General features: G+C 51.1%; 1 protein-coding gene across 1 annotated transcript; it reads left to right on the plus strand.

Moving 5' to 3' along the window:
- Nucleotides 1-10,816: 10,816 nt before the first annotated feature.
- On the plus strand, nucleotides 10,817-18,192 carry HMOX1 (heme oxygenase 1). The gene is made up of 5 exons (XM_080660362.1): nucleotides 10,817-11,270; nucleotides 12,647-12,767; nucleotides 14,845-15,336; nucleotides 16,530-16,626; nucleotides 17,485-18,192. The coding sequence occupies exons 1-5, from the start codon at nucleotides 11,248-11,250 to the stop codon at nucleotides 17,607-17,609; spliced, it is 858 nt and encodes a 285-aa protein (XP_080516488.1). The 5' UTR covers nucleotides 10,817-11,247; the 3' UTR covers nucleotides 17,610-18,192.
- Nucleotides 18,193-22,460: the final 4,268 nt, after the last annotated feature.

Raw genomic sequence — 22,460 nt, forward strand, 5'->3', positions numbered from 1 at the left:
TCCTCCCGGTCCCCGATTTAGGAAACGAGTATTTCTCAATAGCCTCCCACAGGCCAGGGGGCTTCATTAAATCGTAGAGCAGGGTGGGGTGGACATTGCGATCCCAATTAGAGGGACAACGGCCAAACAGCCGGCCTGAACTTCCCCAAAACAAGATCACGAAACGCTGGCTGCCCCGAGCAAAGAAGCTGGACAAGGAATTGCAAGGCAGGACCTGGGTTGGAACCCCCAGGGCAGTAGGCGAATACGACGTGTAGGCTTTAGTGAGGAATGTGTATGGAAGTCAATTTCCTGGTGTCTGATTGTACTGCGGTTACAAAAAAAAACCTATCCTGCTAAAGAATCTGGGGGTAAAGGGACATGATGTCAGCAATTTACTATCAAATGAGCCAGAAATATATATAATATATAATGTACTGGTATGTATGTATGTATGTATGTGATGGAGAGAGAGAATGAGGGGTAAAACAAATATGACAAAATACTGCTGAATCTAGGTGACAATATACAGGAATCCTCTGTACTTTTTATTCTTCCCTGGACATTTGAAATCATTTCAAAGTAGTTTACTTTTAGAGAGAAAAAGAAAAGTAAAGATCAGGTATCTGAGATTCAAAACTGCCAAATGAGAGTAAGGTTTGTGAGATGTTAGTGACCCCACCCTACTCAGAACCATCCAGAAATTTCTAGATAGGAAAAGGCTCTGGCGGAATCCTGAGAGGAACCGGATGTGGCTCTCTGACCAAACCTGAGGTTCCTCTGTGCCAACCCCTCCCACCCCCGGCCGCGTCCTGAGCTTCTTACAGATTAAACCGACTTAATTCTCACCACATCCCCTTGCGCTGATTTTGTCAGAGGAGAAAATAAAAGCTGAGAGGGGTTAAAGTGCACGCACCTAAGTCATGGATACCAGATTCTACTGCACTTCTTTTGCTAAGAGCTCATTGCTTTCCAGGAGTCCTCAAACTACAGCCCGCGGGCCACATGCAGCCCACAGAGGACGTTTATCTGGCCCGCCGGGTGCTGCTGCCTGTCCTGCTTAGCAGCCGACTCGTCCCGGGCCCGCAGGGCGCATAGGAATTTGTTCATAGTTTTTTTTTTTAAACTATAGTCCGGTCCTCCAACGGTCTGAGGGACAGTGAACTGGCCCCCTGTTTAAAAAGTTTGAGGACCCCTGCACCTGGAAGTGCCTTGGTCAGGTCGGACCAGGTCCTGGGGCCACAGTGAGGCTCCATACTGGCCAGGCCATCCCTGGGCCTGTGCTAGTGGAGGCTGGACAATGTTGGAGGAAGATGTTGCTTTTTCTTTTTCTTTTCTTTTTTTAAAATATATTTTATTGACTTTTTACAGAGAGGAAGGGAGAGGGATAGAGAGTCAGAAACATTGATGAGAGAGAAACATCAATCAATCAATCAGCTGCCTCCTGTACACCTCCTACTGGGGATGTGCCCGCAACCAAGGTACATGCCCTTGACCGGAATCGAACCTGGGACCTTTAGTTCTCAGGCCTACGCTCTATCCACCGAGCCAAACCGGTTAGGGCAAGATGTTGCTTTTTCTACACTGCCCCCCACGGCCTCAAGTTCAGAGTCTCTGGACAGCTGATTGTTGAACTTGAGTTGTGTTTTAGAGACAGATGTACCTGATCTTGAGTCCCAGGTGAGCTGTGTGACCATAGGCAGGGAATTTAACTCTGCTAAGCCTCATTCATGAAAAATGTAGGGACTGGCTGCCGTGTGCCAGGCTCTGGGATAGGGAGGTAAACTCCACAAGGTCCTTGTTGCCCTCATAGAGCTCACCTTCGGGTGGGGGCCCCTGGGACACAGGGAGCTCAGGGGAGGCCCCATCATGTGAAGGGAAAACATCAGGAAAGTCTAGGCTGAGTCTGTCCCACAGCTTTATTAAGATATAGTTGCTCTGGCCCGATAGCTCGGTTGGTTGGAGCATCGTCCAGATACACCGAAGTTGAGGTTCGATCCCTGGTCTGGGAGCAATGAATGCATGGAGGAGTGGAACAGCAGATGGATGTTTCTCTTTCTCTAGGGTCAACTAATGGGAAAATAAAAAATTTTTAAATTATCTTTTTAATAAATGTAATTGACATTTCAAACTTTACATATTTCAAGTGTATAATTTGATTAGTTTTAATAACTACAACCTGCCCTGACCAGTTTGGCTCAGTGGATAGAGCGTCAGCCTACGGACTCAAGGGTTCCAGGTTCGATTCCGGTCAAGGGCATGTACCTTGGTTGCGGACACATCCCCAGTAGGAAGTGTGCAAGAGGTAGCTGATCGATGTTTCTCTCTCATCGATGTTTCTAACTCTCTATCCCTCTCCCTTCCTCTCTGTAAAAAATCAATAAAATATATTTTTAAAAAAAGGTACAACCTGTGATACCATCTCCACAATCAAGATAAGGAACTTATTCACCACTCCCCAAAGTTTCCTCACGGTCCTTTGTAAACCCCTGTTCATACCCCCTTCAAGGTCTGATTAGATTTTCTAGAGTTTTATATAATTCTATATACATTTTATATACAATTTTATATTTATGTAAATAGACAGTAAGCATCTTTTTGGGGGGAGTCTAGCTTTTTTTTTAATATATTTTATTGATTTTTTACAGAGAGGAAGGGAGAGGGAGAGAGAGTTAGAAACATTGATGAGAGAGAAACATCAATCAGCTGCCTCCACACCCCCCACTGGGGATGTGCCCCCAACCAAGGTACATGCCCTTGACTGGAATCGAACCTGGGACCCTTCAGTCCCCAGGCTGATGCTCTATCCACTGAGCCAAACCAGTCAGGGCGGGTCTAGCTTTTTAAAAAATATATTTTTATTGATTTCAGAGAAGAAAGGAAAGGGAGAGAGAATCATAGATTGGCTGCCTCCTGCATGCCCTCCTCTGGGGACCGAGCCCACAACCCACATGTTCCCTGCCAAGGAACTGAACCATAACTTCCTGGTCCACATATTGACGCTCAACCACTGAGCCACACTGGCTGTGCTGTTTATTCCTTTTTATTGCTGAGTATCCAGTGTACGTTATACCACAATATGCTAATTGGTTCACCTGCTGATAGACATGAGGGTTGTTTCCAGTTTGGGACTATTACAAATCAAGCCAGTGTGACCATTCATGTACAAGTCTTTGTGTGGACACGTGTTTTCATCCTCATCCTATAAAACACTAATATGCAAAATCGACAGAATAGCAGAACAACCAGCGGAACGACCAGTCGCTATGACGCGCACTGACAACCAGGGGGCAGATGTTCAATGCAGGAGCTGCCCCCAGCCTGCAGGCCCCAGGCCAGCCAAGGCGGGTGCCAGCAGGGCTCCCCCAACCACCCCACCAGTCACCCCACAGATCAGCCCTGATCACTGGCCAGGCCTAGGGACCCTACCCATGCACAAATTTTGTGCACCAGGCCTCTAGTCTATAAATATAAAAGGCTAAGTGAGTGGCTGTCTGACTGTCCAACCGGCCAGCTGGCCAGCCAGCACATATGATGCGCACTGGCAATTTAAAAATAAACATTGACTCTTGCATGAGCGATACATATAAAGCTCTCCCTGGTGCCAATCGCATGCGTGTGTTTCGATCTGTCATTGTTGATCGTGAATTTGTTTGACCCTTCTATTATAGATAAAGGGCAAGTAGCGATATTAAAATATTTCTTCTAATTAATTTCCTTTCAATGTGCATGAATCAGTGCACCAGGCCACTAGTAGGTAAATAAACAACTATGAGTGGAACGGCTGGGTTGTATGGCAGGTGTATGTTTGCCTCGTAAAAAATTACCAAACAGAAAAGAAAAAGAGGGGGAAAAAAATGAAATGACCAGTTTTCCTAAGTGGTTGTACTGTAGGGGAAAAAAAACCAAAAACTTTTTCCTTGACTCTCCTAGTTCTCCAGCTGGGGCCCTAGAAATCAAACTGACAAGACAAATTAACAAGAGAAACAAACAGTTTATGAACTCTGGCAGCAGGCACTTGAGAAATTCAGGGATGAGTAACTAAAAGGCTTGGTTAAAACTGGGCTCATATAGCCTCTTAACAAAGAACAATACATTTGTGGGAAAGTGATAAGACAAAGAAAAGACAGCAGGCTGTGGCAGAGGAAATATGTGGGGAAAGGATGGGAGGTAAGGGTTCATTTGGGAAGGTTTGTTATGTGGATTCCTCTGGGTGCCACCTCTGGGCTGATAAGAATCTAGAGTTATCTTGGTGATTAAGAATCTAAGCCTGCTTCTAGGCAAAGGAGGGCAAAGGCAGAGAGCCACTTTGGCATTTGCTGTTTCTCAATTGTCTGCAGCATATTTATTGGGGTGGCATATTTTGACTCCCTACAGTATCATTTTATGTTTTCACTAGCAGTGAGATTCCAGTTGCTTCATCTCAACAATAGTAGACAGTCTTTTAAAAATTATTGACTAGAGGCCCGGTGCATGAAATTCGTGCCTTAGCCCAGCCTGCCCCCTCTCACAGTCTGGGAGCCCTCAGGGGATGTCCTACTGACGTGGGGAGTGGGCCTAAGCCAAAGTCTGGCCTCCCTCTGTGGGAGGCGACTGGGCTGATCAGGGGAAGGCACCACCCCCATCACCCCGCTGCTGCTGCCACTGCCGGCCGCTACAGCCACCAAGGTGTTTTCATCAACATGAACTCCAGTCCCTTCACCACGAAAAAAATGACAATTTTCTTTAGGCATTTTCAAGATGTATCTTTCATAGGATATGACATTTCCTTCTTTTTATCCTCACCTGAGGATATTTTTCCATTGATTTTTAGAGAGCATGGAAGAGAGAGAGAAAGACAGAGAGAAACATCAATGTGAGAGGCACACTTCAATTGGTTGCCTCCTGCATGAGCCCTGACCTTGGCCCCAGCCAGGGAGGAGCCTGCAACCTAGGTACATGCCCTTGATCAGAACTGAAGCCAGACCCTGAGGTCCGCAGGCCGAAGCTCGATCCACTGAGCCAAACTGGCTAGGGCAGGATATGACATTTCTTAGCCCTTCCAGCAGTGGACCGTCATTTTTTCCTCCAGGAGTGAGGTGGAAAAACCCTAGATCACCTTCTTGAATTCTTTTTTTTTTTTTTTAATATATTTTATTGATTTTTTACAGAGAGGAAGGGAAAGGGATAGAGAGTTAGAAACATCAATGAGAGAGAAACATCAATCAGCTGCCTCCTGCACACTCCCCACTGGGGATGTGCCCGCAACCAAGGTACATGCCCTTGACCGGAATCAAACCTGGGGCCCTTCAGTCCATAGGCCGATGCTCTATCCATTGAGCCAAACTGGTCAGGGCACCTTCTTGGATTCTTATTACCCAAGCAAGTGGCATACCGCAAGCTTAGCCAATGAGCGGTCAGAAAAGGTGTTTCCTCGGCAGCTCCAAAGCAGAGGCAGGACTGCTGGTGTGCTGAGGCCACAGGGCTGCTGGGGGCTGGGCCCCCCTGCAGGTTTGTGTCTCCACTCTGGCCCCCCTGCGTGTTGTTCTCTCCGGCCCCCAGGCCTGTGCCTGGTCCCTCCTCCTGAGCTGTCAGTGACCGTTAAGGCGTCCTGGCCTAATTTGCATATTACCTCTTTATATATATAGATTTGAGAGAGAAAGAGAGAAACATCGATTGTTGTTCCACACATTCATGCATTCATTGGTTCTTTTTTTTCTTTATTGATTAAGGTATTACATATGTGTCTTTATCCCTCCATTGCCCCCCCCCACCTCCTACACCACCCCTCCACCCCCCTGCTCATGCCCTCACCCTCCTGGTGTTTGTGTCCATTGATTATACTTATATGCATGTGTACAAGTCCTTTGGTTGATCTCTCCCCCTTCCCCTCACCCTCCCCTACCTTCCCTCTGAGGTTTGATCATGTGATTGATGTTTCTCTGTCTCTGGATCTGTTTTTGTTCATCAGTTTATGTTTTTCATTGTTTTCCACAAATGAGTGAGATCATGTGATATTTATCTATCTCTGACTGGCTTATTTCGCTTAGCATAATGCTCTCCAGGTCCAGCCATGCTGTTGCAAATGGTAGGAGTTCCTGCCTTTTTACAGCAGCATAGTATTCCATTGTGTAGATGTACCACAGTTTTTTAATCCACTCATCTGCTGATGGGCACTTAGGCTGTTTCCAAATCTTAGCTATTGTAAATTGTGCTGCTATGAACATAAGGGTGCATCATTGGTTAATTTTTGTATGTGTCCGGACCAAGGATCAAACCGCAAACCTTGGCATATTGAGATGACACTCTTAACTGAAACTGGACAACCAATGCCTGTCTCTACTTGAGTCAATTAAACAGACAGGGTTGAATCATATATGAGTGTTTATTCCAATAATGCGGGCAGTGTGGGATAGCAGCAGGGCCTCCAAAAAATCTGCTGTGCACACCCCCCCAAACCAGCTGTTTATATTGGGTAGGACAAAGATTACACGGGGAAGTGGGCAAAAGGAATAAGAATGGTTACAGGTTACAGGCAATGTGGGTGGGCCTCCACTGTTTGGACAATAAGATTGTTAATCTTTCCCAGATAATGGACTACATTCCAAGGTTGATTCCCGGGCCCCGGGGGCATACACCTCCCAGCCAGGTTAGAATGTGCTTTTTTTAATCAGAACCAAATCAAGGTTAACAGAGCATGATTAATACTTCTTATAACTATAACTAGTCCCCAATATTCTATTTCTGTCCCTCACATAACCCACTAAGCTACCCAGCCAGGGCAAGTCGTTTTAATTTTAGCCATTTAAATAGGTGTGCAGTAAAAAAAAAAAAAAAAAGTAGTGGTATCTCATTGTGGCTTTATTTTGCATTTTCCTGATGACCTATGAAGTTGAACATCTTTTCATAACATTGTCTTTTGAAGAACAAAAGTTTTTTTTTAATAAAGTTCCATTGGTTGAATTTTCCCCCTGACATTTTGTGCTGTATTTGAGAAATCTGCCAAATCCAAGATCACCAAGATTTTCCTTTATGATTTATTCTATAGAGTAAATTTTATAGATTTAGCTCTTTCTTTGCGGTCCATAATCCCTTTCTGGGCTGAGTATTGGAAGATGACGAGCTTGGCAAATGGGTGAGAGGGCATTCTGGGCAGGAGGACCAGGACAGAGGGCAAGGTGTGCCAAGCTAGAGAGCTCGTACTTTCTCCCAAGGGCAACGGGGAGCTGTTAGGAGCAGAAACCAAATATTGGGGACTAGCTACAGCTATAACAAATATTAATCATGCTGTTAACCTTGATTGTTTGGTTCTGATTGAAGAAAGCACAGTCTAACCTGGCCGGGAGCTGTGCACCCCTGGGACCTGGGAGTCAACCTTGGAATGCTGCCCATTCTCATTGGAGCACTACCTGTTACCATGGAAAGATGAACCACCTTGTTGTCCAAACAATGAAGTCCAACCCCCAGCCCACATTACCTATTTCCCCCTGTAATGTTTGTCCTACCCAATATAAGCAGCTGGTTTATGGGGGGTACAGAACAGATGTTCGCCGATGACCTGCTGCTCCCCCATACTGCCTGCATCATTGGAATAAGCACTCATATATATGATTCAACCCTGTCTCTGCTTAATTAGCTCAGGTAGCGCCAGGCAGCCGGGACGCAGTGGTCGTCTGGTTTCAGAGCTACGGAAGGCTGTGGACCAGAGCAGTGGTACAGTCACCTCAGTTGCCTTATCTGCGAAATTGGGGACCAGACGGGGAGTCAGGGAGACAAAGAATGGCGGGAAAGGTGTTCCATCAGCAGCTGGTCTTCTCCTGACCTTTTTTGGCTCCCAGCCCTCCCAGGAGGCTCATGATCAGCACCCCGTGGGGACGAAAAGGGGCCACCCGCTAACCTGACTTAGCTCAGGGAAGGGGTGCCTGGCCACCTTGCAAACTTAGAGACCTAAGGTAACAAAGGACGGTCTGAAATGAAAACTTTTTTTCTTTTTTTAAAAATATATTTTATTGATTTTTTACAGAGAGGAAGGGAGAGGGAGAGAGTTAGAAACATTGATGAGAGAGAAACATCCATCAGCTGCCTCGTGCACACCCCCCACTGGGGATGTGCCCGCAACCAAGGTACATGCCCTTGGCTGGAATCGAACCTGGGACCCTTGAGTCCGCAGGCCAATGCTCTCTCTACCCACTGAGCCAAACCAGTAGGGCTGAAAACTTTTTTTCGTAACTGAAAGCAGTTTAGGGTGGGTAGTCATGTCCTAAGGCAGTGTTTTTCCCTAACAAATGTTCATCTTCACCTTCGCTAAGCCTATCTAAGATGATATGTCTAATTAACACGCCTTTGCAAAAACAAAGTAATTTCCCTTTTTCCGGACCCCTCAAAGCACAGGCTCTCCAAACCCCTTCATTGTTACTCAGTCAGTTGTTGACTGTTAACTTTACTGCACCCATATAAGTAAAAGTATGTCTATCACTTTATTTGTTATCCAATCCCGAGTCCCTCGACACACTCTTTGCTAATCGATCACCAGTAGATTTCACTTATGTCTCCTCCTTTGATTGCCATTCTCTGAGCAATCCGTTGAGATTCTGCTTCCTGGCAATTGTCATGTTTGGCTCAAATAAACTCAAAAAAAATTCTTCTTCTTCTTTTTTTTTTTAAAAAATATGGCCCGCTTCACGAATGTGTGTGTCATCCTTGCGCAGGGGCCATGCTCATCGTCGCTGTATCGCTCCAATTTCAGTATACGTGCTGCCGAGGTGAGCACTCAGAAAATTCTTTCGTTTTGAATGTTTCTTACGTTAACACCAGTATTAAATGTTAGTTAACCTTTCCTGGCGACTGTCTTACTTCTTTCCTGAGCTCTTCCATGAGGAGTGCTCCCCTTCTGTCTGTTACATGTGCAGCAAACACTTCCCCCTGTCTGTGATGGGGTTTCAGCCCTGCTGACAACCCAGGCAGCTCCCCTGTCCAGCGTGGCGATGTTTTCTGATATGGGCTTGTCTGCCCTGTGAGGAAGGCGGTGCTCCATTTAGCTGCCCATGGCCACGGGCTCCCTGCCCTGCTGGGTCCAAGGCATGTCCTCGGGGGTCTTGGTGGGCTCAGGAAACCCTGTGTGACCTCATTTATCAGGGGTGCTCAGGAGGGGGTCTCTCCATTTTCCCGGGACACCGTCCAGCGGAAACAAGAAACTCCCCCTTGGCTGGGGCCTCGCCTCTGCTTTTCACTATTAGAAGCTCCAGAGCCACAATCTGGCCCCTCCCTGCAGCCCAAACCGCTTCCCTTTTTCCAGGCTGCAGGCGGTGCCGGGGAATGCTGAGTCGAGATTTCCTCATTCGCCACGTGCAGCTGCATTTCTGCTGTGTCATGGTTGGGAGGGGGAACTCATGGAGACAGGCGGATTTTGCTGAGTCACTGGCTGCTTCCTCAGCCTCCCTCTGGTGGGTGAAAGGGCAGCTTTTCCAGGCAGGCCGGAGGAAATGAAACTTCTAGAAAAGGACAAGACTCCTGTTTATCACATTGTTTGCAAAGCCCCTGTCCATACATCTCAACATTTATTTGTCTGACACTGAGCTGCTGAGCTTCCCTCATCGCTGAAAACTGGCAATTCTGTCTTCCCAGCTGGTTGAACCCAAAACTCTGGAGTTATCCTTGAGTGTAATTCTCTCTCACATCCCCCTCCCTATTCGGAAATTCTTGTCTTGACGCGGATTGAACACTGCAATCCCTGAGTCCCCTCGCCCTCGCCACCTCTCTGCCTTCTGCCACTGCCAGGGAAAGTTCTGTACTCTCCAGGACTCGTGTGCTTAGCCTGGGCGCACCCAGAAAGTCCAGGGTGTCCTCCCTATTCTAAAATCTGTAACCTCAAAATCATCCACAAGGTCTATTAACTTTTCGATGTTAATGTAATTTATTCTCTGGAAGTCAGAGACCTAGGTTGGCAGGGCGGCATTCCCCCTGGAGTTCTAAGGAGAATCCACTTGCTCACGTTTCTGGCTTCTGAGGCTGCTTGCTTTCTGGGCTGGTGGTCCCTAACTCCACCTTCACAGCCAGCACCGAGCATCTCCTAGTCTCTCTCCCTGTCCTCTGCTTCTCTCCTCACACCCCTTTCTGTGTCTGTAACCCTGCAGCCCCCCTCTTACAAGGACTTGGTGATTACATTGGGCTCACTTGGATAATCCAGGATAATCTCCCATTAATGTACTCACATCTGCAAAATCCCTTTTGCCCTGGAAAGGAACACATTCGCAGGTTCTGGTATTAGGATGTGGAATGGGGCAGGGTGTGTGTGTGTGTGTTGGGGGGCTTATTTGGCAGATCACAGGAGAAGACCGTCTGGATCATTCCTGGGGCTTGACGAGAGGGAAGGGGAAGTCAGGGAGCTGAATAAGCAGGGGGGAGGGCTGCGAGCTCCACAGTGGGCCAGAGGACGGAACCAGCCCGCGCTGCCCCGGCCTCCTCTGCCCTGGGGTGGGGGTGGGGGTGGGGGCGGGGGCGTCTGTTCCAGCCGAGCCCGGGGCTGCCAGTTGGAATGAGAAGCAGCCTGGCCTGAGGGCTAGGAACCCCTGGTCACTGGGGCTCCCCTCCTGCCCACCAGCCTCCACCTCTGAGATGCGCTTCTCCCAGCTCTCTGGAACCCTCGGACTCCTGGGTGTCTCAAGCCCCATCCCTGGGGGCGGGTGTTTGGAAGGAGCAAAATCACACACAGCTGCTCAGATTTCCAGATGAGCTTTTTTTTTTTTACGTTCTGTTTCTAAAAGCTTTGCTTTGTTTTCCAAGGCTCATGTGACCGCTGTCCCCCTCTCCCTCCCTCCCTCCCTCCACCCACGCCGGCCCGGGCGCGGGCGGGGCGGGCGAGGGTGTTGCGATGTCCGGCCTGAAACGGGATCAGCTGTTGGGCGGCAGCCACGTGACCTCCCCTCCGGATATAAATAAACGGCGCGGCCGGGCTGAGCAGTCACTCGCTAGTCTTCTCCCATCGTCTGCAGACGTCGAGCCGATCCCGAGCCGATCCCGAGCCGATCCCGAGCCGATCCCGAGCCGATCCCGAGCCAGCGCCGTCGGAGCCAGTACCGAGCCGGCCCCGAGCCGATCCCGAGCCAGCGCCGTCGGAGCCAGTACCGAGCCGGTCCCGAGCCGATCCCGAGCCAGCGCCGTCGGAGCCAGTACCGAGCCGGTCCCGAGCCGATCCCGAGCCAGCGCCGTCGGAGCCAATTCCGAGCTGATACCGAGCCAGCGCCGTCGGAGCCAGTCCCGAGCCGGTCCCGAGTGAGCCTAGCCGCCCAGATGGAGCGCTCGCAGCCCGACAGGCAAGCACTGGGCGGGGGACGGAGACGGGACGGAACGGGCGCGGGGACCTGCCCTCCCTAGCCGCCCAGACAGAGCCGGGAGCCACGCGCTGAGCCGCCGGCCCCGGGTTGGGAGTGAGGAGGGTCTGGGCGCCGATCCTCTCTGTACCCGTGAGTTAGTTGGAGGGGTGGAAGGTGACTCGCATGCCCGCTCCCTTGCAGGGACGTGGGTGACCCATGGCAGTGTTGCTAGGGTGCCCAGCTTCGTTGCTAATACTAATACTAGTGTGCTCGGAGGTGCTTCTGCTTAATGACCCAGGGTCCCTGGGGCTGCGGAGCCTGGCTGCGCGGCTCTTCCCAGGCCCCCCTGGGCCAAGCCCACCTCTCACCAGCTGCCAGACGTCGCTGTGGCCACTGTGTCCCCACTTTACAGCCGAGGAAGCAGCAAGCCCAGGGTCGCTCCGCCAGCAGGTGTCTGGCTGGGATTTGAACCTTGGTCATCGGTCCAAGCGTGGCTCCTTCCCTTCTCCCAAGGATTTGTCTGCATGCACAGAACAGGGGGTGTTAGTTTCTCGGAAGGGGTGCGAGTGGGAGAGAAAGGAGAAATGGCAATTCTGTGGGAAAGAAGTACAGACAAACCGCAGAAATACTCCCAGAAACTTTTTATTTTATTTTTAGTAAAGCACTGCTTTACTCGGGCATTTTAACACAGGTACTTTATAGTGAGTTTATTATTGGGGGTAATGAGATTTGGACCTGAAACCTCCACAAAATAAATGAGTTAAATCTTCGCTCTAAAAGCGCCTCAGCGCAATCAGACACCGAGTACAGGGCTCACCCCGCCCTCTGCTGCTGCTTCCCGGGTTGAACTCCTCCTCCTCCCTTTCCTTAGAATGACAGCCAGGATTTCCCCCTTGGTTTTGGGGACCGTAGTACAATGCCCCCTAGTGACTGAAGAGTGTTGATGGGCTTGCATCTTTTTTTTTAAATTTACATTTTTAAAAAATTATTTATTGATTTTAGAGAGAGGAAGGGGGGAAGAGAGAGAGAGAAACATTGATTTGTTGTTCCACTTACTTATGCATTCTTTGGTTGATTCTTGTATGTGCCCTAACAATGGATCAAACCCACAACCCCATTGGCGTACCCGGATGAGAGTCTAACCAGCTGAGTTACCCTGCCAGGGCTACGGGCCTGCATCTTAAGGCAGTTGGGAATGTGGCCTGTGGATTAGATAGATGGGAGGCTGGACTTATTTCTGTGGAGAAGCCTAATAAAGCTGAAATCTTTTGAAGGCCTGCCTACAGGCAGAGGGGCACCCTCAGAGCTCAGCTTCTGGAAGACCCCTGCTCATAACCACCCCCTTATTCACCCTCCGTCCCTCCCTCCCTCTGCAGCATGCCCCAGGATTTGTCAGAGGCCCTGAAGGAGGCCACCAAGGAGGTGCACACCCAGGCAGAGAATGCCGAGTTCATGCGGAACTTTCAGAAGGGCCAGGTGACTCGAGAAGGCTTTAAGGTATGTGTCCTGGGGGAGGGTGTGACAGATGTGGGTGTGCCCAAGGCTCAGGCAGGTGTTCCTGTAGGACTGGGACTAGGGATGCTGAGGGACCAGATAGGAATGTCTTGAGAGAATCATTTTATAGATGATGACATTGAGGCTCAGAGAGGGGAGGTGACTGACCCAAGGTCACACAGCAAATTCATAGCCTCTGCTACATAGTATTGTGGAGGGGCCGGGGCAGTAGTGCCATCCACTGAGCACCTATTCCAAGCTGGGCATTTTACACACTTGGTATCTAATTTGGGCCTCAACCCTGAAAAGGAAGAGAAGGAAGGGAAGGCTCAAAGAGGTTAAGTAATTTAATGGATGGTCACACAGCCAGTAAGTTCATAGGGAAGGCCAAAGTCAAACCAAGGTTGGTCTCATTTCAGAGCTTGTGTCCTAACTTAATTCTAATCTACCTCGAAGGCAAGGGGTAGTATGGGTTCGAGCCCTGGCTCCACCATTTCCTAACAGTAAGACTGTGGACACCTCCCTTAACCTCCCTAAGCAACTTTTCCTTCACCTGTGAATTGGGTTTCTTAAGCACTCCCTTTATGCTAGACACCGACTTTGCTATTTCCCAGCATACTTGTGCAATTCATGCAAATAGGACGCGCTTGACAAAGAACCAGACAAGGGCCTAGTGTTACAGCATCAGCACGAGGAAGGGCTTGTTCAGGCTGAACATAGAGGGTCAGGGAGCTTTATTCCTCCACGCCTGGCACCTCTCCCTTTTGCAACCTGGGCCTTCCCCCACTCCCAGCCTCAGGTGCTCCAGCGAAGGGGATTTAACAAGCGCTTGTAGGTGGATTGGGGCCCTTGCCTACATCCTGTGGGTGATGGCTCTAGCCCTTGTTCCCTCTTCGTCTTCCTCTTTCCCCCTCAAAAAGATGACTTACACCCAGTTGCTGTTCAGTGGCTGGGGCAGTGGGAGCAGGAGTGACTGCTGGAATACCCAATCCGCAGCCCCGCCCCGCCCCCCCACCCCCGGCCGGAGATTTGGATTTTACCGCTAAGCCACTGAGTTCAAAGTGGGCATGAAGTCTGTGAGAGTGGTCGCTTAGATCAGGGGTGGGCAAACTTTTTGACTCGAGGGCCACAATGGGTTCTTAAACTGGACCGGAGGGCCGGAACAAAAGCATGGATGGAGTGTTTGTGTGAACTAATATAAATTCAAAGTAAAGGAGCGGAGGGGAGAGCAAGAGAACCCTCCGCTCTTTCGGCTCCGCGGGCCGGATAGAACAGCCTAATAGGCCGGATCCGGCCCGCGGGCCATAGTTTGCCCATGGCTGGCTTATTATGCTGAAGGAGGTGGCATTCATCACCACGGCCTCCGATTCAGTGCTTGAGTGCCAGGCTGCACCTGCGTGCCAGGCTGTGCCAGTGCTTTACCTGTGCGTCCTGCTCGATCGTTTAGGATTATTCCCTTTGCAGGGGGTGGGGACCAAGGCTGGACTTGCCGTCACTCAGACCTCAGATCTCCCAGAGAGGGAGAGTGGCTCACCCATGGTCACACAGCTAGAGTGTTATGTGTAACAGGAATTCCCCAGCCAAGGTACACTGGGCGTGTCACCCCAACCCAGCAGCCAGAGGTGGTGGGGTTCAGAGTGGGCCTCCAGGAGGGAGGATGGGGCCCTGCAGCCGGCCACCCAGAGGTCAAAGTAGAGGCACCTGCGTCCCTTGTAAGTGCCTTCATTCAGGCATCCCCTTGCTCAGAGCCTCCATGGCTTCCTAGCAGCATCTGGGCTTGATTCCAGCGCCGTTTCTTACCGGCTGTGCAACCTCAACGTCTCATACCCTCCTGAGCCTTAGTTTGCTTTTCTGTAAAATGGGGATAGCGACTCCTATGTTTTTGTGAGGATTCAGTTAGGCCATGTGGTTTACCCTGTGGGGTAAAAAGGCTTTAGGCTCAGGAAGTGTGTCCTCCGTTTTTTGTGTGTGATCAGTGTGGGGAGGTCGGAGGGGCTGGCAGGAGGTGGGAGCCCAGCCTGGGGCGGGGATGGGGGCTGCTGTTGGGATGGGGGTCCTGACCTGCTCTCTCTGGTTTCAGCTGGTGATGGCCTCCCTGTATCACATCTACAAGGCCCTGGAGGAGGAGATTGAGCGCAACAAGGAGAACCCGGTCTACGCCCCCCTCTACTTCCCGGAAGAGCTGCACCGCAGGGCGGCCTTGGAGCAGGACTTGACCTTCTGGTACGGGCCCCGCTGGCAGGAGACCGTCCCCTACACACAGGCCACCAGGCGCTACGTGCAGCGACTCCAAGAGGTGGGGCGCAGGCAGCCCGAGCTGCTGGTGGCCCACGCCTACACCCGCTACCTGGGTGACCTGTCGGGGGGCCAGGTGCTCAAGAAGATTGCCCAGAAGGCCTTGGACCTGCCCAGCTCCGGCGAGGGCCTGGCCTTCTTCACCTTCCCCAACATCGACAGTGCCACCAAGTTCAAGCAGCTGTACCGCTCCCGCATGAACTCTCTGGAGATGACCCCTGAGGTCAAGGGGAGGGTCATCGAAGAGGCCAAGACCGCCTTCCTGCTCAATATTCAGGTGAGGGTCTGGCAGCCCAGGGCTTGACTCCAGTTTGTTGCTCCTCTGTTATATTGGAGGCGGGGGGGTGGGGGAGGGGGGTTTGGGGGGTGCGATTTGGGAGGGCAGAAGCCTGGGTTCTAGTTCTGCCACTTAGCCGCTGGGTGATCTTTAGGCAAGTCCTTTAACCTCCAGCTCAGTTTCCCCGTCTGTAAATGAGTAGGTCATTGTGCCTGCCTCTTAGAGTTGCGAGGGTTAAATGAGTTTATACCAGTAAAGTCGCCATAGCGGGGCCTAGCGCGGGGGCAGCCCTCTGATGTTAGCTGCTGTTCTTTTGGGGGCATAAGCGTCACAGTTGTAGGACTGACAACACTCAAGCTAAAGGGGCACCCTCAGAGCTCAGCAGAGGTTATAGGTGCCCCAGATGTGGCCTCTGACCGGGGGCCTCTGCCCGGCTAGGAAGTGCCTCCAGTCCTGGGCAAGGTGGGCTTTGAGGAAAGCCTGGAAGGAGGGGTTCGTGGACAGAACTGAGGTGGGGGGGGGGGTGTTCCGAGTGGGGGGTGAGGTTCCTCCTAGCCTGGATGTTGTACAGTCCTGTCGCTCTCCCCCACCTGGAGGCGCTCTGGGGACGGGACTCCTAGCTCATGGTCTCCTGGCTCCCCGCTCCTTCCTTGCAGTCCCCGAAACGGCAAACCAAACCTGGTCAGTGGACCCTCCAAGAAAATCCATGGCTCTCAGAGAGGTGTTGGAGAAGGATGGGATTTTGAGCCAAAGCTCATCAGAGGGCTGGCTCTTGCCCCCTCTGGTTAGCCTGGGTCCGGGCACTTAACCTGTAGGAGCTGTGGCTTCCTCATCGCAAACCCCGGCTCACAAATACCCTGTGAAATGAGCTTTCCCAGGGGGACTCACAGAGTCGTGAGGACAGCAGGCGGCATAGACTTGAAACCGTGCTCTGCATAGAGACACGAAGGCCATGAATGGCGACAGGGAACCCTCAGGCCAGGATGGGTATTGGGGAGCATTTGGAGAAGAGCAGGCAGGCAAGCGAGTCAAATGCACTTGTAACATCTTCCCTCTTAAGCTGGATGAAAGGTACAGGAACAGTCAATATTTTTCTCAGGGGTTTTGTCCTAAATATTTCATAGCAAGATTCCCAATCCCCGGGCAGCTGGGCTAGCGCCACCCCTCACTGACACGTGTCTCCTGCCTTCCAGCTGTTTGAGGAGCTGCAGGAGCTGCTGCCCCGGAAAGCTGAGGATCAGGGCCCCTCGCAGCCGGGCCTTCGCCGGCGGGCTGGCAGCGGGACGCAAGGTGAGGGCCTCCGGGCAGCGGCGTCTCCTTTGGGTTCCAGTATCTCGCGACTCTTCTGTCTTCTGAATGTTTTAAATAAAAAGTGGGGTGCAGGCCAAAGGGCAAGAGGTCAGCCTTCGGTGTGTGACTCTGGGCAAGCCGTGTAAGCTCCCCTACCTCCGTTTCCCCATCCCTGAAACCAAGGGCAGTTGAGTTAGTTCCAGTTCATTGGCTCTGAAGTGGAGACTTGCACACAGAGGACCCTCCGAAGTCAGGGGCAAAGCCTTCCTCCTTTGATTTGGGTTCCTTTGAGGCCCTTTAATGATTCCTGAACAGAGACCCCTGATGTGGGGCGGGGAGTCTGCAACCATTCCCAGCTGTTACCCTGCCATGGGGTGCTAGGAACACACGTAACCTTGGGGTCTCGCTGCGTGTTAGTCCCTCCCTCGTATGCCTCAGAGGCTGAGGTGAAGCTCCCCACCTGCGGGGTGCCACCCTAACCCCCCTGCCCTGTGGCTTTCCCACGTGGACCCCTGTTGGAACATGGCCAGTCCCTATGGGATTGGCTGCCTGGTGGAATGAGGTGACATTGCCTTAATGCACCAGTTCTCAAAGTGTGCTCCCTTGGAGTACCCCTGGAGGGCATGGTCCCACAGTGTGGGCTGTTTGAAAGGGCGGTAGTAGCAGACAGCTTGGATAAGTAATGAGCTCCCTGTCTTTGGAGGTATTCAAGCAGTGGCTAGAGGGCCACTTGTTTGTGTCCTGGCATTGAGGGGACTGGATTGGAGGCTGATGACACCCCTCTGCTGTGTTTCCGTGAACTCAGACATCCCCACCTCTGTCCACCTGTTGTTGACATGGACCCCCTTTCTCTTGCAGACTTGACGCCCACGGAGACCCCCAGAGGGAAGGCCAGTGTCTTCTCCCAGGCACCACTCATCCGATGGGTCCTGACACTCAGCTTTCTGGTGGCAACGGTTGCCATGGGGCTTTACGCCATGTGAATGCAGCGTGTTGGCTCCTGGGCCGTGGACTCAAGCGGAGGGCCCTCTTTCTAGAGAAGGCAGATCCCGTGGGCATGGGGAGCTGTCCGCTCCTCCCGTACCCCCGTGTCCCCCTCTCTCTGGCAAGGAGCAAGGAGTCGGCGCCGTCTTCCCAACCAAAAGCACATCCAGCCGATGACCTGAACTTCCATATGGACCGAGGGGTCCTGCTGGGCCCTCAGACACCCCCTTCCCCCCTCCCCGTTCCTGCAGCAGAGCCCAGAAGACGTGGCCAGAAGTAGCAACCGCCCGAACCTCCAAGCGCCCCGGGTTCACGGTCTGCTTGTTGACGTGCCATGACCGTTGCCCCGTGGGCCCTTTTCATATAAATGTGCCAGGATGTTGTGTCTTTGTCTTGTTTTTGTTGGAGCTGCTTTTTGTTCCCAGCTCAGCCTGCCGGTGGTATTTTGCTGTGTTCTGTTGTAATAGCAGGGTTGGGATGGGTTTGGGGGAGGGGAGGGGGGTTGGGTGCTGGGGGAGGTGTTTAACAGCACTGTGGCCTTGGGCTCTAACTTTGAAATAATAAACGGCATTGCCTGACAGTAACTGGAGTGTTGTTCTTGGGGGGCTCTGTGCCCCTTGGGGAACGGCCCTTTCCCTCACTTGTGCCTTGCACGGTGGGCAGCAGGGATGAAGGTGTGGGTGGCATGGGCTGGTTTGGATGTTTTCTGTTCTGAGAATAGTGTTGGTGGGTGAGCTTCAAGCAGGTGGTGGGCAACTCTTGGTGTGAACCCTGCTTGATGCAAGGCTCCCCTTGACGGAGGATGGGCTTGCCCGCTTAGGCTGACACAAGCGGGTTCTGGGATACAATCCGAGTCCTGTACTGTGAATCTTAGGGACCGGGCCAGACCCCTGGGTTGAAGTCCCTGCTTCTCTGCTTCATAGCTCTGCCTTTAAGGTTAGTCATGAACCTCTCTGAGGGCTCAGTTCTGTTACCTGTAGCATGAAAACAGGCCTCACCTGCCTGTCTTGAGAAGCAAATGAGATGCACGTAACATGCCAACACTACGTAATGAAACAAGGGTGACCAGGGTTTTGAGTTCTTGCTAAGTGAGTCTTGTCTCCCGTCACCTCACCTATATCATCTCATTGAATTCTCACAGCAAACTGAGGAGAGCTACCACGCTCTGAGGGTTAGGAAGGGTTCAAGCCCTGTCTGCCAGCTCCATCCATAACCCAAGCCTTTCCCTAAGTCCCCAAAGCCACTGAATATTACTATGCAGCCCTCCCACCTGGGAGAGGGGAAGCCTTTTGCTGAAGGGGTCTGGGAGCGCAGGGGACAAGGCACTCCCTTAGAAACTAGTACCTGAGCCCTGGCTGGTTTGGCTCAGTGGATAGAGTGTCAGCCTGTGGACTGAAGGGTCCAGGGTTTGATTCCAGTCAAGGGCATATGCCTGGGTTGTGTCTGTGTGTGTGCAGGAGGCAGCTGATGAATGATTCTCTCATCATTGATGTTCCTAACGCTCCCTCTCCCTTCCTCTCTGAAATCAATAGAAGTCAGTCAATCGATAAATAAGAAAGAAACCAGTACCTGAGGACTGACAACTAGCAGGTCCCTTGTCCCTGCCCCTGCTTTGTCCCTAAGTCTGGAACCTTGGACAAGTCACTTCAAGTCTCCTTTTGTTCACTAGCAAAATAATAACACACCGCCCTCCCACAGCTGGTGGGAGGGCCCAGCGGTGTCCCAACGCCAGTCTGGACGGTGGCATCAGAACCCTCCCCATGCACGGGGGAACCCTGGCCCCACCCTGGAAGGCTCTGATTTTGGAAATGTGGTCGGGCTGGTGTCTGGACTCCTGTTTATGACAAGCTCCCCGGGAGATTCCCAAGGGCGACCAGGCCCAGCAGCCACTGCTTGTTGATGAGATGTGCATGTAAATGGTAGGCACCCACGGATGGGGCCTCCAGTTTTCTGTGAAGGGCATGGGCATTCATTGTTTGTAGTGACAAAGACAGGAAGCAGGGGCGGCGGCGGGAGAAACCACCTGGGATTGTGCTAATGGGGAATGGCTGAAAATCTGCATTCTGTTCACATTATGGGAAATTCAGTAGCTCTTAACTAGAATGAGTTCCATCTCTGTGTCCACTCAGAGGGGCTTCCATGAAGTCTCAGTGAGAAAAGCCCGTTTCAAATTTGTTTGGTATATGTATATTTTTAAAATATATTTTTATTGATTTCAGAGGGGAAGGGTGAGGGAGAGCAAGGTAGAAACATCAATGATGAGAATCATTGATCGGCTGCCTCCTGCACGCCCCCTACTGGGGATGGAGCCCACAACCCAGGCGTGTGCCCCTGACTGGAATCGAACCCGGGACCCTTCGATCCACAGGCCAGTGCTCTATCCATGGAGCCAAACCGGCTAGGGTTTGCTTGGTATATTTTTTTATACACTGTAAAAACACACATTTTAAACACTCCCCATAGTATATGTTGGTGTGAACGTGGTGGCAAAGAAAAAGTGCTTCCCAGTTCACGTTGGGGGATGGAAATGAAAAACGGGGCAGGTTATGCAGCCCTTGCTGCTGCTGGAGCATGCGTCCGTTTTTGCCAAATCTTCCTATTTTTCAAGCTAGGTTGGGAATCTGATCGTGAATTTTCTCAAATGTTAAGCATCTCCAAATAATTTAAAATCTTCAGTTTAAAACGAAACAAAACAAAACACCATCTGGGTTTATGAAAACGTTGAGTCCCAAGATCAGATGACTTGGGTCCCAGATGCGTCAGGGCAAGCATGTCAAACTCAAAGGCTAACACGGGCCGAATAAACAAGGTTTAAGTTTGTGTGGGCCGCAAAAAACAAAAGCTTCAATTTTCATAGAAACGCAGGTTTATTTCCATAGAGACATGCTGAATACAAAGGGCTGAAATAAATGAGTCATCATTAACAAAATAATAGAACATTTTAATAAACATTAATATTTTTTCTTGAACATTAACTTACAAGACACTGAATAACTGCACATATTAATAAGCTTAACGCAAATAAACCTATTTCTCTTGTTCTCCGAAAGCGACATATTGCTTGTTGAGCACACCAAACAAGTCAGTCCAAGACTGATGATGTAGCAATTGGCTGTTAAAATATTCGCTGCTGGTATTAGTGGAGAGAAATGGTGCGCCTGCGTGTAAGGCGCGTAAAGGAAGTGAATGCAACACGCTTATAGTACTCAGTCATTAGCGAACATTGTAGTTCGTTATTAATAATTATGTATAACAGGATATTGTAAAAATTAGGTTACGAAATTTTCATTGAAACAATTCTTAAATATCGTTATATTGGCTAGGCCAGTGGTCAGCAAACTCATTAGTCAACAGAGCCGCAGTTTGCCGACCACTGGGTTAGGCCACAAAAACATTCATTGTGGGCCGCATAGGTGGCCAGTCCGATGACCACTTGGGAGGAGAGTGTCCGGTGAGAACAGGGAGCAGGTGTGCAGGGCCCAGCCCCAGGGCAGCGGCTCCCCCAGGAGGTGTGTAATTCTCTGGGACCTACACCTCCCAACCCTGGGTTCTTCCACCCCATGGCTCTGAAAGGGGCCACGTTCTTTCGTTCTTTCTATGTTTTTATTGATTTCAGAGCAGAAGGGAGCGGGAGAGAGAGAGAGACATCAATGATGAGAGAGAATCATTGATCAGCTGCCTCCTGCACGCCCCCTATTGGGGATCGAGCTCCCAACCTGGGCAAGTGCCCTGACCGGGAATCTAACCACGACCTCCTGAGCTCAGAGACTTTCATTTATTTTTATTTATTTATTTTAATATATTTTTTACAGAGAGGAAGGGAGAGGGGCAGAGAGTTAGAAACATCGATGAGAGAGAAACATCAATCAGCTGCTTCCTGCACACCTCCTACTGGGGATGTGTCCGAAACCAAGGTACATGCCCTTGACCAGAATCGAAGCTGGGACCTTTTAGTCCGTAGGCCGACGCTCTATCCACTGATCCAAACCGGTTAGGGCTATTTTTATTTAAAAGAAATATTTTTTGATTGATTTCAGAGAGGAAGGGAGAGAGATAGGGAGAAACATCAATGGTGATAGAGAATCATTGATTGGCTGCCTCCTGCACGCCCCCTACTGGGGGGGGGGGGATTGAGCCTGCAACCTGGGCATGTGCCCTTGGCCAGAATGGAACCTGGGACCCTTTAGTCCACAGGCTGACGGCTCTATCCACCCAGCCAAAGCGGCAAAGGCAGTGGCCGGCAAACTCATTAGTCAACAGAGCCAAATGTCAACAGTACAACGACTGAAATTTCTTCTGAGAGCCAAAAACCGACTTCTGCGCATGGGCCACGAAGTTTCAATGGCACTGTACGTGCGCGCCCGCACGTGGTATTTTGTGGAAGAGCCACACTCAAGGGGCCAAAGAGCCGCATGTGGCTCGCGAGCCACGGTTTGCCGACCACTGAGCTAAGGGCACTTTTATTTATTTTTAATTTTCTTTTTTCTCTGTGCGGTTGAGTGACAGCTACCACTGACGCAGTCCCAGGACAAGGATGCACTCAAGGGTTATCTGTCAGCACCGGCTACCAAATCCTGGCCCCACTGCCTGGCGAGGACCTCAGAGACTTTCAGAAAGGCTTGAACACAATACACGAAGCCCCCAGCACAGCACCCCGGCGCCCAGAGGCCCACCCCTCCGCCATCTTTGCGCCTCTCCCGCTCGTCCCGCCCATCCCCCCGCCCCCAGTCAGAAATTTCGCGCCAAATTGCCGGTCGACAAAATGGAGCCCGGAAAAGGGCCCGGAAGCCTGACGTCTTGAGCCCCGAAGCCAATCGTCTAGGAATGCCGGTCCGGGAGGCGGGGCTAGA

This window comes from Plecotus auritus (genome assembly GCF_963455305.1).
Source record: "Plecotus auritus genome assembly, chromosome: 3".
Taxonomy (NCBI): domain Eukaryota; kingdom Metazoa; phylum Chordata; class Mammalia; order Chiroptera; family Vespertilionidae; genus Plecotus; species Plecotus auritus.

Coding starts and splice junctions, on each gene's coding strand:
- HMOX1 (XM_080660362.1), top strand. CDS start 11,248: ATGGAGCGCTCGCAGCCCGACAG. Junction 15,337..16,529: donor CCTTCCTGCTCAATATTCAG/GTGAGGGTCTGG, acceptor CCTGCCTTCCAG/CTGTTTGAGGAGCTGCAGGA. Junction 16,627..17,484: donor GGCTGGCAGCGGGACGCAAG/GTGAGGGCCTCC, acceptor TTTCTCTTGCAG/ACTTGACGCCCACGGAGACC.